Source organism: Osmia lignaria, chromosome 15, assembly GCF_051020975.1.
Source record: "Osmia lignaria lignaria isolate PbOS001 chromosome 15, iyOsmLign1, whole genome shotgun sequence".
Classification (NCBI taxonomy): domain Eukaryota; kingdom Metazoa; phylum Arthropoda; class Insecta; order Hymenoptera; family Megachilidae; genus Osmia; species Osmia lignaria.
In genome coordinates, this window is record NC_135046.1 from 5,950,370 (window position 1) to 5,969,144 (window position 18,775).

Below are 18,775 nucleotides of genomic sequence, written 5' to 3' on the forward strand. Positions count from 1 at the left end.
GAATACTGATATTATCAAGATCTTACTGTTAGATACTCCTTCTTTTTAAATGTAAGTTTTATTTTATTCATTTATTTTCTGAAAAGGGTACACAGATCTATAGATCTTTCTTCCAGGAACATTCTCAATTGTATATCATATAAAAGCACTAACATTTTAGAAGAAATTTGAAATCCTATAAGTACTTACTTATATCACATTCGTTATTCTGACCAACTTTTCATTGCGTGTCATTGACCGAACATCTGCCACGGAAGCGATCGTGATTTAATTAGCAAAGTAATTGCAGGGTCGAATCTTTCGATATAGCTCAAGGGGACGTTGACGGGCTTAATTGAAATGTTGCCGGAAAAAAATAATCCAATTTGACCAAGGCGGTCGTTATACCGTTAATTGCGTATAATCTCAAGCACCGGTGTTGCAGCACCCTCGAACCAGATAATAGTTGCAAAATCGTTCAGCAACAAAACCCTCGATGCTACATGTTTATTTTCCTTTAAAACTGGCCTATCATTTGCATCAGCACAAACTTCAATCAAATAATTACTTGTTATTTGCATAAAATATTCAATCTTCTCCGACTATACCTATGGTGCTTGAATTAAAATTAAATGCTCAAAATTTTCAGAAGAAAATAAAGAATTTCACTAAATTAAATAAGAAATCTTCCATCTAATGAATATCCTGTTTCTTTCTTCAGCAAAACACCCGTCGAGCCATGGGTTATTCATCATTTCAGTCGATTAATTAATCAAAAGATCAGGCTCGCTGACAGCGTCCGATACTTCTGGTTTAAAATCGGCGAGCACGTGGTAAGAGCACTCGAACTCGTTCTAGAATCGCGCTTAATAGCGCCGTCTAATAAACAACGGGTGCTCCTCTAGTGCACTTCGCTTAGCAAACAAAACGGCCTCGTTCGACACGTGCGAAGCTAAAATCATGATACTGTAAGGTTCGCTCTTGTTACATTGACCCTTCTTCTCTAGTGGCTGCCAAGTAGGTAGGGCAACAACAGTGAAACGAGGCCGGTGATCCAATTTACGTTATAGGTGATTTCGTTTGGCATAGATAATGAATTTTATTAGCGAAAGCTTCGTTATTGATCGTTTATCGGTTCTTCTAGGAAGGCGATGTGCACGACAGGCCAGCGCATAGAAATTCATTCTGATAGTTAAAGGCCGACACTCGAGCCTCCGCGAATGCAATTAGAATTTGCTCGAGCATGTGCAATTAAATTTAATTGTCCTACGGTAGGATCGTTGGGTTGCAAGCGATAAAAAGCCCGTGGTGTAATTTATGACGTATCAAAGCCAAGATAATCGAACACGCACGCGGAAATAAATTCCATCGGGTTTGTAAAACTGTTGGAATGCTGAATTCTGATTAATTGTTCGAAATGAATGCACCCAAAGCGGATAACAATAACCGTGAAACGAACGTTGCATCGATGAATCGACACGGATTTATATCGCGTTCAGTGGTTCAACGCACAAGTCTTGTTATAAAATATTTTACAACAGTCAGACTTTTTATCTAGTTATATCGTAATTTTATAACTAACATAACGTATCAATTATATTCATTTTTTACGAACCAATATTAAAATTAAATTGCAAAGTAAAATAGTTTGATTCGTGTTGTATTGCTCTTCAGTTTACTGTGTTATTTTGTTTAAATAAACAATTCAATTCTGTCTTATGACATTTATTCTGCCTCTAACCTAACAGTTTCGGTTGCCTGAAACATCTTGTAGAATGATGAAGAAATGAAGTGATGATAAGGAGGGAAGAGAAACTAATCAAGACGGGGCCAGTGTGTAAAGCTAATTGGAAGGATTTTTGAGAAGAAAAAACAGATATAGAAAAGAAGCAAAGGAAGAGCAATTTCCACGCCCCTTGCGAGGCGAGCGATGATCGTCATGGGCAAATGAAGCAGCACGCGGACGAGCCATTAATCCGCGACCCGTAATCACTGCCAAATTCGATATTCGACGAGCCGCAGCCCCGCTGCTGGCTAAGTATTAAGTGTCAGTGGAGCGATACTTTCCATTATCCTTGCTCGATCTTCACCGTTTCCGGCTTCCGGTTACACGACACGCCAGCCGGAGGCGGTGATCGCCCCCGGCCACTCGGGCCCAAAAATAACCAATAAGCGACCAATAAAAGTAGACCGTTAAAACGGCCAGTTGTACGCTCTCTCGCGAGTAAAAGAGCTACCGGTTAATTACAGGTCTAACCCCGTACCGCGGCCCAACAGCCGCTTGCCTTAATAGATCCGTCTTTCGACCAACGGCCCTGCTAATTTCTTGCTTTCGTCGCGCCCAGCCAGGCAACATCGCGTAAAACAAAGTTTACGACAATGACTTTTTCAAGATTTATTATTCATTAATAATTCATAGACATAAAAAGGTCGAATAAATAACAGAAAAGAATTTGCGTCTATAGATGATTAATATCAGGGAATGTCAATTAATTCGGTGCCCATTTTCAGTTTAACATTACGAATTCAACATTCTCGCATAAATACCGCAGTGTATTGCGTTACTGCGTTTATCCAGTTCACACATGGTTTAACGTAAACATAAATCAGTAATTACCATTAATTACAATTATCTACAACAGACGATAATTGTCAATCGACGCGATTTATCGGAATCAATGGGCGGTTATCAGTGATCTGAAAAAATCAGTGAAGAAATTTCTATGCTGAACAATGGCAGCTCGACGAATGTTATACTTTTCGACTATAATATCTATGAATAGATACGGCCGGTTCTCGAATGCGACGGTCGAAAGGCAAATATTTGCTGGCGACGAAGGAACCCTTTGGCCCGCACGGAAGTGATATATCGGTGGCTAATAACGATCGTAATCTATAATCTCGTTCCAAGGGGCATTCTTCATCAATTCTGACCAACGACTCGAGAAGAAACGGTCGACAGTTTGACTTCGCTGGACGAGCAGCCGCGATTCCCAAACGGAGGCTGTTTCGGGAGTCGTGTGCTCACCACGGGGGTCGTATCCCGCAGGGCTTCAGCACCGACACCTTCTTCTTGCCTCTTCTTCTCACCCTTTCCATTCTCACTTTCTCATCTCCTACTTCCTTCTGTATTTGTATTTATAACGGGCATGAAACTATGCATCTCGTTCGATCCGTCATAAATTTTCTCCACGTTTTAAGGGAAACCTGTCTCTAATTCTATAATTCAAAAAATCCTGAGGGTATTCAATGACCATTTTTCATTTGATTCAAAATGCACGTTTGTTATAAGAAATTTGTCAGTTTTGTTATATTTTTGTTGTTTTATTTTGATTATGAAACCATTTAATAAATGCAATTTTAAAAATGAATTGTAAATCTAGAATCATAACAGGTTTCTTCAATTTGTTGTCTGTTTTCTCTCATCTTATTTTCTGTATCTTCTTTGGTACACGGGTAGCATAAATATTAATGGTATTAATACGAAAGCGTTGATACCCGGTGACGTGGTATTTGACGGTTTAATATTTGATTGTTTGCAGAGCGAAGCGGTTAGCAGACCTTTTCTCGCCACTTTGAATTTCAGAGTTTCTCGTATCTTTGGAAGCCCTTTGTACCAGGGCGTACAATACGCAAAGCTGCTTGCACATAGAAATCTTGCCTCTTTGAAACACCACCTCAACCCTCCTTTATATTTCTCTTCGTTTTGATTACTGCGATATTACGCTTTTGTCGACCGGCTTGATGCACAATTTACCGTTTCCCCGCATAACAGCTATGCAAAACGCTTTTCAAACCGTTTCGAATTCGCGTGTGTGTAACAACTAAAGCACCGAGTAAATAATTCCCTCCCTCTCGTCTATGTTTTTCCGGCAATTATGTTTACGGTGCATTGCTTCACCGTTTGCAAACTCCTGAATGCGAATTATTTTTTTCATTAATAGCTGGTAATTTTTGTTCGATCGTTAAAAATGTTCAATAATATTTTTAAACGATACGAGGGTGAATTTATTAGATGATTTGATTTCTTGCATTGCTATGTTTCATAATTGAATTAACTAAAATGGGTCAAAAGCAGTTTAAGCGTATCATTGAGCGTATCGAAATTAATTAAAAACAACGAAAATAATTCTCATGGGGGTGGTTTTGATGAAAATGTAAGCCGTACGAGTATTGGAGCGGATCCGAGAGTGGTAGCGAGCCGAGCTGGAAGGTTATCCGAGCGCAGCGTTAATGAATTGATTAAAAAACAAAATGAATCACGGACGGTGAAACCCGCCACTAAAAACTCATTAAGCTACAGATTCTCTCGGTGATTTATCGTGGATTATATTCACTGACCGCACTATGAACACAATATTAAAACTACGCGAGTCGTAATTTACTGTTTGGACGATGTTGTTGAAAATATTCAATCCACCCCCGGAGCGACTCCACTGCATTGACTTTTTAAAGCAACCTATACAGAAGTTTTCTTTGTCGATAGTCTAAATATCAGTTTTTAAATCACTAAGATTATTAAAATTTTTAAGTAGAAAAATTAATTTCAATAGTTTCTCTATGAAAAGTAGATTATTTATAGTCTTCTTAAAATTTAGAGCATAAATTTAGAAATGCTATCGAAAAATCACAAGCGTATGGTCACTAAAATCCGAAAATTCATAGAATATTTTTCATCTTTTAGATTGCAATTTTAATTACGAAGACAGATTCATTGAACGATGACCCAGCTTCGGGAATGGCAAAATAAACCCAGGTATATCCGCTAAACGACTCGTTAATTGTATTTTTAGGGGCTTCCTGCGAGAGATCCCAGTTCTTTAATTTACCGACTCGCCCGTTTGGTTTATAGGCGCTTCGATATGCCGTTTATAGTATAACCGACACCACACCTCGTTAAATCAAACGACCGGAATATGCTTATATCTATACGTCCTCTAAGAATTATAACCAAAGAGAAAAAGAGTCTTCTCGATCGAGCCGCCATACCGAAGACAATCTTACTCGTTTGACAACGTAGCATCTGTTTCTATATCCAAACCAATTCAATGATATTTCGATAGAAGATCAAAATAAGAAGGATTATGGAATTGTTAATTTCAATGAGAATCGAAGATTTAAAGCAGCAACGATTACTTTACTGAGATTAAGAGTCAGGTTCAAGGTGTCTAAAACACTTCTACACCTTTGACCAGACTATTAAAAGAATAATTAGCCTAGGAGTCGAATGGCTCTACTGGAGCAATCGTAAATAACGTTGGCGCCAAACAAGCCGTAATTTATGGGATGTTAAACATCTGTAGCTCGTGAAATACGTCGATACGATTAAAAATCCCTCGCGCCGTGACTTGGGAGTCTGGATATCTCCTTCTAACGCTTTCGTTCTAAGAGGGATCCTAAGAGTTGCAAACTCTGGTACCTAAGGGAGAGATGAGAACTGAACAATTTTCACGCGATCGATAATTACTCTATTGTAGTTTTTACAGATCATCAAATCTCTTCCTTCAGACTGATAACCAATTAGGTTCTACGTTAGAATAAATCAGAATTATTCCGATACTTTGTGAAGATGTGAAACAATTTAAAACTAACAAAAATTCTGCATCTTTAAAAGAAAAATACGAAAGGTAAGAAGAAAACATAATACCAGATTAGCAATCACGAGCTTAGTTTTACTGCATCTACCAATTTGAAAGATGTTTGAAGCAATGTTCTAATCAATATTCAATTCTAGTATTATATTTCTTTAATTTCCTAGTGAATCGTAGGCACGTTGCCAGTAAAATCCTCCGGTCTTTCAAAGGGAATTCCCGGGCCCTTTGAGAAGGTGCTCTTGAGTCTTCGTCGCGCTTTATTAGGTCACCCTATACAGAAGTTCGCGAACCGGCGGGATGCGGCCTAACGCGAGCGGTTGCGGCTGAGTGGAAAAGAAGAATAAAAGCTAAAAAGAAGAATCAAAAAGGGAGAAGTCGCTGTTGCGTCGGAGGAACGGAGAGAGACAAATTGAGTAAAAAAAAGTGAGACGGAGAGAGAGAGAGAGAGAGCGTCAGCCATATGGACTTATCCAGCAACGTAGTCCGAAAATAATAAATCTCTGAGCGTGCTGCGGGATTATTAAAAGAGTCCCTAGCTCGTTCCCCTTCGGGAGAGGAGAGTGTAAAAGAGAAACAAAACGCATTACCGTTTCTTAATGAAGCTGAGGGATACGAACGAGCCGAGGCAACGAACGAGAGGAACGCAGCAACGTTACCGCGCAAACGGCACCACGAATGGATGGACAGACACGAGGATAGACGGACGGACGGACAATCGGACGGCTCCGGCGTTCAGAACTAATTGGAGCCACGAGATATTAAGAGAGCCAAAAGGAGACGAAAGAAAGGAGGGACGGTGAAAGTGGACGTAGCCGATGCCACGGAAAAAACGGCAAAAGGCATGGCTGGTTAAGGTTCGAAGGTGTTTGAAAGGATCATTAGATGGGTGTGCACCGATCGAAGTCCGGACGATCGTATTAACAGCTTGTTGGTCGATGTTACGAGTTTGTTTAATGATATTATGTCTTCAGCCGAACCTATGTCACAGACAAAAAAGGAAGCAGTACCATTTTTTGTAATTTCTTTTCCAAGGAAGAGTATCCTTCATTTAAGGTGCAAATTGACAGTTTGTTCAATGATTAGATGTGTGACTTTAATTAATACCGGAAGTATTAATAAAATGTAAAGTAAAAGTTCACACTTTATTTTAAAATATGTATGCAAAATAGGTATACATGTACCATCCCTTAAAACTTTGCTAATTTTATTTTCAACGACAAAATGGTAAAAATTTCGAAAACAAAATATTTTACATTAAAATAATTACGACTGTAAATATTCCTTAAAAGAAACAACAAATTATGCATTATGCAAAATAGCTACATTAACGAGTGGTTCGACGACAATTGCAGCAACACGTTCCATGCATCATAAACGCAGAATCATTAAACGAAATGATGTTTCGATAAACACGACTTAAATAACAAAATAAAATGACTACGCAAAATGAAAAAGTAAATGTTTTTATGGTTCTGATTCTATGAGACATTTATCAGGTGTTAATATGTCGTCATTTCTCATTTTATTACTCTTTGATATCAGCAATTTATTTAGAATGATAGTCATTGTGTTTACGAAAAAAAAGAAGGCTCGTTATAACTCGAAAGATAATTAGCAAATAGACGGCGATGAGATCAAAGTACCGTATCATTATAAAGTGTGAGTTGACAAAATGGAACTAGAGCTACGATACCTCTAATAAAGGAGATCTATGATGATATTTTAATCTCTATTTTTACGTTCCCACAGATTATAGGCATCTTGGGTTACAACAAAAGCGAAATTAGCATGCTTTTACGATAAAGTCTGTGCTCTCGTATCATTATCGAATTATGCCCCGCTGAAGATCATAATCAAACCGAGATGATTCACCTAGAAAAACGCCTACGTCGTGGTGCCCGCTTCCTTTTTCTTTCCCTATTAAAAATGCATAAAATAAAACATTCTGAATATCAAATCAGGCGTAGGAAAGAGAACGCCGATCGAGATCGGTTAACGTTGCTATAATTAATACGACCATAAAAATTGCTATTTACATAATATCATAAACAAGAGTAAAAAAGATAGATGTCTGCAATAGATAAGCACAAAAATAATTCAATGAAAGAAATAAAAAGATGTTAGAATTATTCAGAAAAAATAAGAGTATATCATAAATGATAGGAGTGAAAATTTTCTGAATAATAGAAAGCATAAGTCTCTTTTTGTTAGGTGTTAGTCCTATTCGGTCAGGAGGTCTTCGAGTTCGGTACTTTAAAACGTGTATTCCTTCAATTTTCCAGTCGAGTAAGCGTTCGTTGAAGGGCCCTTGTGTGTCTGGCAAAGCGTGCACTATCCTGTTACGCGATCTCTCCCAGCCCGCAATCAAAATTCAAATCACACTTTTACAGCTGAACATAAAATCAATATTCGCCCTTTGGACACGTCCCTAAATTCCATCGAAAACAAATCAATGCCCTCCTCGCGTTTAAAGATGAGGAATCAAAAAAACACTTTCAATTCCTTTATTCTGCATAAGATGGATTAATCACTTCACTCGTTACAATTGTTAATAAATCAAGGTTGAAGAAATTCGGAAATTTCGGTAAAAATAAATATTTCAAAAATCGTAGCTTGCACTAACAACACCATTAGAATAATTAACAGAATAATTTTAATGTAATTGAAATTAAATGTAAATTGAGAGATGAAGTGTAAAAGGAACGAAAACAATATTCGCGGTACACGTTGCTGCGTACCTGTCGACACGAAAAAATAGATCGCCGTGATGGCTGCGAAGTTGAAAGTGTAGCAAAAGGAAAAGAAGCATCTTAGGCATCCGGAATAGTGCCCTTATAAATGGTTTTTCTATATTGCCTCGTGTCTGGCTCACGTTGGACATGGACATGGGTTACCAGTTCATTTAAATAAGTTAAGGGTCTCGCTTAGTGCCTTAGCGGGTCCATTACAGCTGGGCAAAAGCGGCTAATTACCTGCCTGACGTGAGTTATAAACCCCTCTCTGGCCATCGCTCCCACCTTTGAATATTTTTAACCGGATCTCGATTTTTACAATGAAAACGTCCACCCCCCTCCTCTGCGAGGACCGCTTTTGCATCGACTCTGCTTCGACTTTATTATCGTTCAACCTCCATATTCCGCAAATATGTTCGCGTGCGCATCACTCTTACATCGATATGCAGTCGCAGAGTTAATTAACGCAGTCGGAAATATGGTGTCAAGATCATTTATGAAATACAAAGTCCTGAAACAACGCGATATCGCGTTACCGAGGATATTGATTAAACCGTACACCAAAATCGAGATGATTTTCAAGGGATTGCGTAACGACGTCGATTTTATTTTATAGTGATTACTTTTTCAGGAAAAGGTATCAAGAAAACTGATAGAAACGCGAAATAAAATAATTTGCAATTGATTGGTTGAAGTTCAATTTCGGTAGAATGATTTCGTGACGAGCGACGTGACTGCAATTTTTGACAGTTGAAATTTCATAACAAACGATCGGGAAGGCGGTCCCTTTTGGACAGAAAATTAATCTAGTTTGTCATAATGTGGGCGGGTTAGTTCAAAGTGCCGCTAATGAGAAAAAGGCCGACCCGCGTCCTTCTTATTTGTCAATGGGATCATCGTGCCCATGAATCAAGCAGGAGAGATGTTCACTTGGCCTCTTGATTTGCGTGGGTAGAAGAATTTTTTTTTTATGACCGAACGAAAGGCATAAAGTAGTACTTGCCATTTCGCTAATTAACAATTACAAAAGCGGTTAAGGATAACCGATGTTCGAGTACTTAATTTCCTTCGAGTAACGATGTACCTTGCGAAAGGTATGTCGTTAATTATCGCAAACTGTAATTAAAACTAGAATCGTCGTTACTTGAATAAATTAAAAATCACTCGAAATGAACGAAATATACTAATTTTAATTCATGATTTTTTTTTTAAATAAATAATTGAAATTGTGGAGAATAATTTGAGAATAATATGATTTCAATGATTTATCATCGAGAGGAGGATCGATCATCCAGTATACCGATGAACGCTACGCAGAAAGCTTCCTGCGTTTTCTTTGGACCCGATACTTCAATTTTGCGTGCAGTGGCCCTAAAAAGCCCTGCGGGACTGGTTAGCTTTGGTTAGTGGTCGTGGAACGATGCGAACGACACGAGCGGCTGACGAGATAGACAGACACTAGGGCGGAGGGAGTCTATTTCATGGTTAATTTGGCTAACTCGATTTCACCACCACCATCGTGACCAGCAACTACCACCCTCGAAAAACCAGGACCACTAAACTAGATATAGGGTGGATTCGATGGTCACCCTTCTCCTAACGCGCAGTTTGCAAGCTCGTCATCCCTGAAGATGGAAAAAAAGATACTACGCATCGCGGGAAAGAAGTTCTAATATTTACTTTTCGTTTCATATAATTTTTTGCTAAACATTATGATCTATTTTATATATTTGAAATTTTCTCCATATCTTTAATACTGGTTCGGATAAAACAAATTATCAATCGGAACGGTAATGAAAAACGAATGAATTGCAACAAACCGCTGGAGAACGAGGGCAAAGTTTCTTTAATCCTAGGGACTGAGAGACGAAAGAACGGCGAGCGTAAACGAAAAAAGGTGGGCTGTGTAGTACGTGTGTCTTTTAGTTATGCAAAAGTAAGACAGAACTCATAGCGGAGCAACGACTAGGAAAAGTCGGATCTTTTGTTCGGTGGTAGAGAAGACGACAAACGTTGGCAGTAGCCATCTTAAGGCCGGTCTTCTCTCGGCAACGACGCGAATCATCCCTTACTGGCTGAGCACTTTTCTGACAAGCCGAATCGGGTAGCGTCGTCAACGTCGTGTCGCGCGACTCTCACGAATGACAAAGGGAAGCATTCTCGGAGAAAAAAATCTCGAGAAAAGTTTGAAGCAAATATTAGTTGAACACTGGACTAGTCATTATTTCTCTTTGTGCTTGCAAATGCTACTCGCTACAGTGTCTTCCGCAAAAGGGCAGAACAAAGGAGCGTGTCATCGTATAGCCAACCTCCCTCCTCTGCTACCTCAACGTTCACCTTTTCCCTTTCTCTGTCCTTCCTTCTTCGCTTCGATGCTCCACCTTTATCCCCGACCACCCTCTGCCACCTACCATCCACCCGCTCCTCTATTTCTGCTCTTTTCCTCTCCCCATCGCCACCCTCCCTCGGCTACTTCTACTTCCTCCTCCCCGAACCCTTCGTCTCCTACCTCTGTCTCTCTTTTTTTTTTTACGCTCCAGTCTTAATTACTGGAAGCAGAACGGGTTAAAGACTAAAACACAAGCCGACGTCGCTTGACTGATCACGGCGCGTCGCGTCTGACGTCCGTGCCAAATGAAAACGGTCTAGAAAAATTATTATTGCGGAAGGTACGTGACACCTGCTGGTTTCTTTCCTTTCTTTAAATTCCTTCGATACCTTTCTTCGATAAGATGCCTTTCCTTTACTCTGATTTTTCTAAATATTACGCTTTTGCGATATGTTAAATTAAGCTTTGACCTTGCTCTATTATGAAGAATTTGCATATTTTCATTTGTTTTAAGCTTCCCTTCGTGCTCCATATTTTCAGCATTTTTATCATCCCCGTCGGAATTGTAGGAGATTTTTTTTTGCGTCCAAGTGGAAAGTCATGAAAGTTATATCTGACGGTGGGACTGCAACGCACCGTGAAACACATGCAACTGAATTTGCTTTCTACATTATAGAGGAATGTGTCTGGTGACATGCTCGGTGTACATAAGCGCGCACGAACAAAGTGCCACAGCCCTTTGTTCCCGATGGGGGTGACAATGGACCTCGCTCCCCGCATTGTAACTGGGTTAACCAACGTTTTCAAGGGGGGGTATCGCGGATGTTTGGCATCGCCGTGGCTCGGCCAACATCAGCTCATCATCTTTTATTCAACCCTTTGCGTGCGGCGTGCTGCGTACGTGATTTGCCCATGGAACTGTAATTACTGAACATCGTACACACGTTTTAGAGAATTCCGCTTCCGTTCTCCATCGAACTTTGAACGCTAACAAAGCGAGCTTAGTTTACTCTGGATATGTATCTCCGCGTACTCTGTTGTGATTTCATAAAATAAATAAAATTCCTACCAACAGTTTCACGATTGAACTCTTTCCAGTAAATTTTCGGGTTTATCATTGTATTTTTTGTTGATGCATAAATTCGAATTTTGTTAATTTTTGTAAATATCAAACTTTAAATACAACAACTCGATATTAAATAAAATATCCTCACAAATATAATATAACTATCAATCCCTGTAAAAAACACCCTTTTTCTATTCTGAATCTTCTTTGAATTTCTACTTTGGGTCATAAACATTATAACGTATTTCTGTCGAGTGAAATAAGGAAATTCTCCAAGTTATTTCCTGAAAGGTTCTTTTGAAAAAGCATCGCCGACCGTGCAATGTACAAATCTCCGAAGCATCGCACGGGCGAACGTCAAACGCCAGAATGAAATCGAAATTCAATTTCTTGTCCCCCTCCCCCCGCGATACCCGTTTGCCAGCGCGACGATCGCCCTCGTGAAACCATCACACGATTACGCTAATTCGGCTATCATTTATTTTTCGTTCACCCTTCCTCTTCTTTCTTACCCTCCATTACACCGCTCGCCGCGCAAACGAGCCACCCAACCCTCTCCTTGCTACCTCGTGAACTGCTCGACGGATCGAGCGACTTTGAAGTGCGCCGAGTTTTTGATGTAGCCACCAACTGTTCCTGCTTCGTTCACCATGCAAAGCAGTGAATCACGCATTAGGATAAGATGAAGAGGCAAATAATCGAAGCGATCGAGCTACCAACACCAAAGACAAATGCTTGTATTGTCTTGGTATTAAGCAAACAATTTTACTCTATAAAGTGTAATTAACCCTTCCCATTAAATTTTCGTGTAGTACTTAGACTTTGACTTAGAAATTTTTCTCAAAACTTAAGTATTGAAACTATTCCGGACTATAACCAGAGAAAGCACAATTCAATATTGTAAATAATTTGGAAAATATTGCTCCAGTGGATCGGTCGATGCACCCCATCCTCTTGGTCGAAACTCGCCGGTTAAACGCGCGAACATGAGCGCGAAAGTCGAGTGGATAGCGAAGACAAATATGCAGGGGACACGAAACCACGATCCAGCCTCTTAACTCTTCTGATTCCGAGCGAAAGCACATGCGTGTACGAATGCACGTGCATGCACGCGTGCACAGCAGCGTCGATGAAATATTGCTGTTGAGTTGTTCGGAGGACACCGCGTGGTTTCGTGGTTTTCCTATCATTTACGCCGGTTGAGTCAGGGAAGATCGAAAGAAGGCAGACAGAAAGAAGAATAGGCTCTAACAGATACAAGACGGAGATAGAGTAACAAATCCGGCACGTGGAAGCGAAGTATTAATTCTACCCATCGTGCACCCTTGTTATTTCAAGCAAAGACACAACCGCCACTCGTCTTTGCCACGCGTCCGCGTCATACTTTATTGGAAAATGTGCAAATACCCTTTCATCGCTACCCTACGTGCCCTTCGCTTTTTGCTCTATTTCTTTCCGAAGAGAGCCTATTTACAAAAAATAGAGAATTATCTTCGAAGAAAAAGAAATTGTAAGAAAATACTGTAATGGTACCAGTAACCTTAGTACCATAAAGTAATCTAACGATGAAATTCCTTATTTTACCAGATTTAAAAGCTCCACTACGTAAATGTAATAAAATTCAATCTACAAAATGTTAAACATTATAATAACACTGAATTAGTTGTAAGAATGCAATGTCGTAGCTAAAATGAATTGAAATGAAAGATCAAAGGACGAGTTTTAACTCGGTATACTCGGTGAACCCGGAAGGGCTGGTTACAACGCCAAAACTACCGTCTTTTAGGCAACCTAGGCAAAGCTAGCGAACTTCTCTAACAATATAATTCGATATGGGCCGAGTCTGGCTAAACTTGTTTCCGTTATCCGCAGTGGCTGAGGCCTTACATTTCCTGCCGTCACTATGTGATTTCCGTGGCTACCGTAGGGGAATCTTGATACGCGCCATACTGTGTCGAATATGTCCCCGACGATTACCGTTGTTTTTCACCTTACCAATGGCCCTTTTTATGCTTACCCGTGAGGCTATTAACTTTTTACCACGACCGGAAATTCTTTCTTTCGTACGGAGTCCGATGTGTGCGATATATTTTTGAGGACCACCTCCGATACAATTCTTACACCAACACGATAAATGCTTTAATTAATCGCATAGAAATTAAAGAAATTCGACTTCTACTTCTATTTCATGGTAAAGGTCGATCATCTATGTACTCTTGCAGAACAACCCTTAAATTTTATAATCGGGTAGTCAACGTTAACCCAGGATTCAGCTCGGCACACGGAGTCGTTTTTCAGTCTTACGCAGGCGTAATCGTGCAAGCTCGTTCCCCTCATCGTATACAGAATGTCGGAACGCGAATCGAGCGTCGCTAATTTGCCTCGATAATGAGTGTCCAACCACGATGGAGAATTAACCGGCAAAAAGGGAACATCGGTCCGATCCGTATCTGACAGCTGGTTGGCTGCTTTATGAATAGGGAGGACCTCGGTGATCGCCCCGCGATCACGGAAGAGGACTGATCTGTCCCCGGTGATCTACCACGTTTATCAGAAATGCTCGAGGTGAGAGGCTGACTTGTTTCGTTTGATTAAAGTCGGCACAAGCTTCTTGCGATAATCGTACGAAATTGAGTAAAGTGACGATGAAAATAGTACTTTTTTGCAAAAAAATTAAAAAATGATACTATTTTGAATATTAACCCCTTTACTACTACTAGCGACCACCTATTTACAATTCAAAATAGCAAACATGTAATATAAATTTTTATATGGCAATTAGAATCAAAAATGTCTATGTTAAAAAATTTCTTATTGAAAATAAACTTTTATTTGCACCGATCATTTGCTAGTATATTTATATTTATTACACACGTTATTTATTGTTAGTTTATAATAAGACTGACATTTCAATTATAGATAATTCTCTAGATACCTTTAGATCAAAACCTATCCACATTGAAGATCATTGAATAATTTATCGTTGCCGATTTTAACCATATTGTTTGAGAAAATTACTTGCATTACAAGATCCATCAAATTCTATCGCGCAACAATAGCATATTATACGAGGCTCATTTAGCCCTCTTACCTAAGCTATTTAACGTTTGATCTCAATTGTAGCTGACAATAACTGAATATTACTTGTGAAATACGTTCTCGAGATAGACATTTTACCTATACTGTTATTTTCAGGTGATCAGTGATTTTTCGTTCATATCAGATCGACAGATGTAAAAGTAACAACCTGACGTGAATAAAGGTAACCTATTTTTGCCAACAAACATTTGCTTTCGAAATTATTACACTTTTCGTGTATTAAACGACGCAACTTCGCGTTATTACTTCTGATAGTAAAATTTTACGTTTACACGCTGTAATTATGTTTACGTATTATTTCAATCAACTTCCACGTACAAAAGCTCCGTTTGATGTATTTTTTTTATATCGCAGTGCACATCAGAAGTTATGCCAGTCACTGATGACCCCCATGGCATTCAACATGTTAATTTCAGTCAATAACGGATACTATTAAAATAGACTTCTGATAAATAAAGTGCTAAAGTATGAAATGGGATCAAAAGTAACAGAAAATTTGAACGATTCTATATTACTGTCATCTCCGCTGTTATTTCTGATTTTTTCACCTGCTCTTTTATGAAATTTAATTCTGATTGTTCAAGCCAGCTACATGGCTTGATTGGAACGTAGGAAAATACTGAATTTAACACTTACCTGCCACGCATTGGAGTCCAGAGCAAGGTAAGACATGTTGTCAGTGTCCTCCGTGGTTGTGAAAGTATTGTGGACCCTCAGAACTAGCCGCCGGTCAGCACTTTATCAATATTAAACTTCTCACTCACGTCCCGAGACGATCGGTAGGCGGCATCTTCCGTCGGTGGTTTCGACAGCATGCAAAATTGCCTGATTTCAAAACAACACAACTCTTCATTAGATTCTTATTAATAAATTTTCTATAATTTAAATTAAATACAGGAGTATGTGCACAGTAATTAGAATACAAATGGAGTCTTGCATCTGGCATGTATAATATACTTAATTTTAAACATGACTCAATAAATAAATTCTCAAAGATTTTTCAAAATTACCTTAAAAATAAATTAAATATACCGTTTATCAAAATTGTGTTAATACAGCTATATTTCAATGAAATGTGACTATCCGTCTATGTTATATAAATAGACCATCAGGATAAGAATTAAAGATACCAATCATTAAAATATTGCTACAATAACACTTGATAATTATAAATTATAAAACTCAAAATTATTAATAATATCAATGGTACTTAACGTAATCAATGGTAATCACTTAAATTACTCAAAATCACTTAATTAACGTAAATGAAATCATTCATAAAACGAATATTCGTCCGATTAATATGAAATTTTTTAAACAAGTAAATACAACAAGCAATAACTTTATACCCCTGTATTCGTGTACCGACGGAAGAAGTTAAGAAACAAGATATACGTATTCTGTAACGTGGAAAATGAAAGAAAAACTGTAAACAACGCGAGTACAAAGTGAGGTTCCTGGAAAGAGCGCAAACGGCGAAGAATAATACAGAGTCTGGACAAGACGAGAACTGAAAGTCGTCGAAAAAAATGCGAATTACACTGTCGTCGTTTCGAGTCCCTCGGGCGTTCCGTCAACGGATCGAGAACTTAGTTAAGCAAAGTTAAATACGGCTCCCCGAGGTGGTAGCGACCGCTTTTTAATTGCAAACACTTTCACGAAACGAAAAGATAAGTGGCGATCGTCACTCGTCATCGTTTTCTTGATACGATTTTAATAACCTTCGACTCGTTGGGTATTCTATGACTTTTAGAAAATATTTTGAAGTAAGTATTATTGTATTGTATTAAAATTAAAGGATCTTGTATTTAACGTGAAAAGACCACGGTGGATAATACTACTTGAAAAGTCCGACCATACAAAATGTACAATGCCTCGAGGCTCCATTTTGAAAAAGATTAGTCTTTATTCTCAATTACTGATATTAGAATTATGTTTATGGTATAAATATTTTTACGTCAAAGTTACTTTGAAATGATAATTTACAGATGGTTATGAAGATTTGATCAAAAATTTTTGGAAAATTAGGTTAGGTTTAACGTAACTGAGACAATTTTATAAAAATAAAGCATTAAAGAAGTACGATGTGCTAACCGCAACATAACCTCTACGGTCACTTGTCGCGTTCACAAGGATAAGTCATAATAAAAACAAAAAGATACAAAATGTACGTAAAAATGTACTCACCACAAGAAAATCAGTTTCTTTAGATGGTGATCAGCTTTTCACATGGAAACACAAGAAAATCAGTTCCAAGAGATGAAACCAGTCAGAATCATAGCGTCACTTCTTTTATGAAAGGACGTCTGAGCGCAAAAATAAAATAACGGCACACGTTACGAGCAATTCGTTCGAAAACATTGAATACTGTTTGAACTCGCATAAAACACGATCGCGAAACTACGATTTACTTCTTGTCACTATTGTCCGTCGCCTCACGAGAATCCACTGCGTCGACGAGTAATGAAACACAAAGGAAGCGCGCGCGTCGCGACACAACACCAAACGTAACTGAAGCCAACGTCAAGACGTTTACGATGTGTTCGCCTTTGCGAATGGAAGAATACTCGTTCGAACCGACTCAACTGTAAACAGTAATTTTCGAAGTCCTGTTTGTTTTCTGTACGCACTGGCACACGTTTCGCACGCGAATCGGATTTGGTCACCGCAACTTAATCCTCGCTGGATTAACATGGGCTAATTTGAAACGCTACCCGCGTCTTCGTTTCTTTCTTGCCGAGTTCTTAATCCCCTTCTTGTCCTCTCGTTTACACCATTCCTCTCCCCCTACCTTTCGTCTTTTCTCATGTGATATTGCTCCGTCCTTCGACTTGTACCACTCTCTTTCCCTCTCTTTCCTTCTTTCTCTTCTCCCCCACCCCTCTCTCTGTCTCATGCACACCCTCACGATGATTACTTAAATGGTGGTCCGTGATCGTTCGGCACCGCGATGCCGGGCGACAGTTCGGTTGGACGCGAAAATTTTCTAGAGGCCGAGTACCGCGACGAAGACGCGACGACGAGGAGGAAGATGGAAACGAGGAGCAACGGAACGATATACGACGGGAAGCAAGAAAGTAACTTTTGTGCGTTATTCCTCCCCCGGTGTGTGTTGCCACCGCACGTGGCGCGTCGCGACGTCGCACTGTGCTCGAGGCAAGAGAGGCGACGCGTCACCCCTTTGCTCCTCTCGAAAGCCACCCTTCGTAAACCACGCTCCCTACCTCCTCATCCTCCCTTTCGCTTCGTCAGCCCGCCCGCCCACCCGCGCCCACGTCCGCGTCCACCACCAACCTCCCCTCGCTCGTTGCACCCTACGGGGGTGTGGTGCCTCCGCCTCCAGTCACATGACGGACCCTGCGCGATCTCCCTGCTACACGCGCCAGCCGCCGGGGATGGCCTAACCTAACCTACACACCGATATAACCTGTACGAGCACGCTTCGTGTAACGCGCCGAGCTTCGTCTAACCTACCCTTTATTCTGGGACACAGTTTTTTATTTTCATCGACAAACTTGTACCGGCATTATTCTTAGCTGACGAACGATCGTTCTGATATAGAAAGCAAAAATAGGCGCGCTAAATATTTCTAAGTGATCCGTATTTGTACCAATATTTAGGGGTTGTAAAATGATAATTAGAAAGGTAATGATTGAATGTGTAACGAAGGTGGAAGATCGTCGTGTACCCGTTGTTATGTCGCGTACCACATGCGTGTGTACGTACGCATGACGAAGACAGAGGGCTGGATTCCATGCACCACACCCTCTGCACCCCCTAATCCTAGGACGTACTGTGTATAACAGTGTGCCGCCAATACGTTTGTGCGGCGTAACACGAAAAGGACGACGGATGCTTAGTAGAGTCTGCGCATGGCCGATCGATGCCCCTTCCTTCGTCGCCATCACCCCTCCTGAATCGCGACTACTACTGACTTCGTACACCCCACCATCCTGTCCCCAGCGAACTAGGACTA

At 39.8% G+C, this 18,775-nt stretch overlaps 1 protein-coding gene across 3 annotated transcripts in view; it reads right to left on the reverse strand.

Annotated features, from left to right (window-relative positions):
- TfAP-2 (transcription factor AP-2) overlaps window positions 1-17,930 on the reverse strand; it is a 161,747-nt gene extending 143,817 nt beyond the window's left edge. For 2 of the 3 annotated variants that reach the window (XM_034340602.2, XM_034340600.2), the window contains exons 1-2: window positions 16,987-17,930; window positions 15,436-15,624 (exon numbers count right to left, since the gene is read on the reverse strand). Coding sequence is in view for 1 of the 3 variants with exons in the window: in XM_034340607.2 (XP_034196498.2) it covers window positions 15,436-15,471 (36 nt within the window). In the remaining 2 variants the exon portion in view is untranslated. The remainder of the gene's footprint in view (window positions 1-15,435; window positions 15,625-16,986) is intronic. The other variant, XM_034340607.2, reaches the window with a different exon arrangement.
- Between the last annotated feature and the right edge of the window lie 845 nt (window positions 17,931-18,775).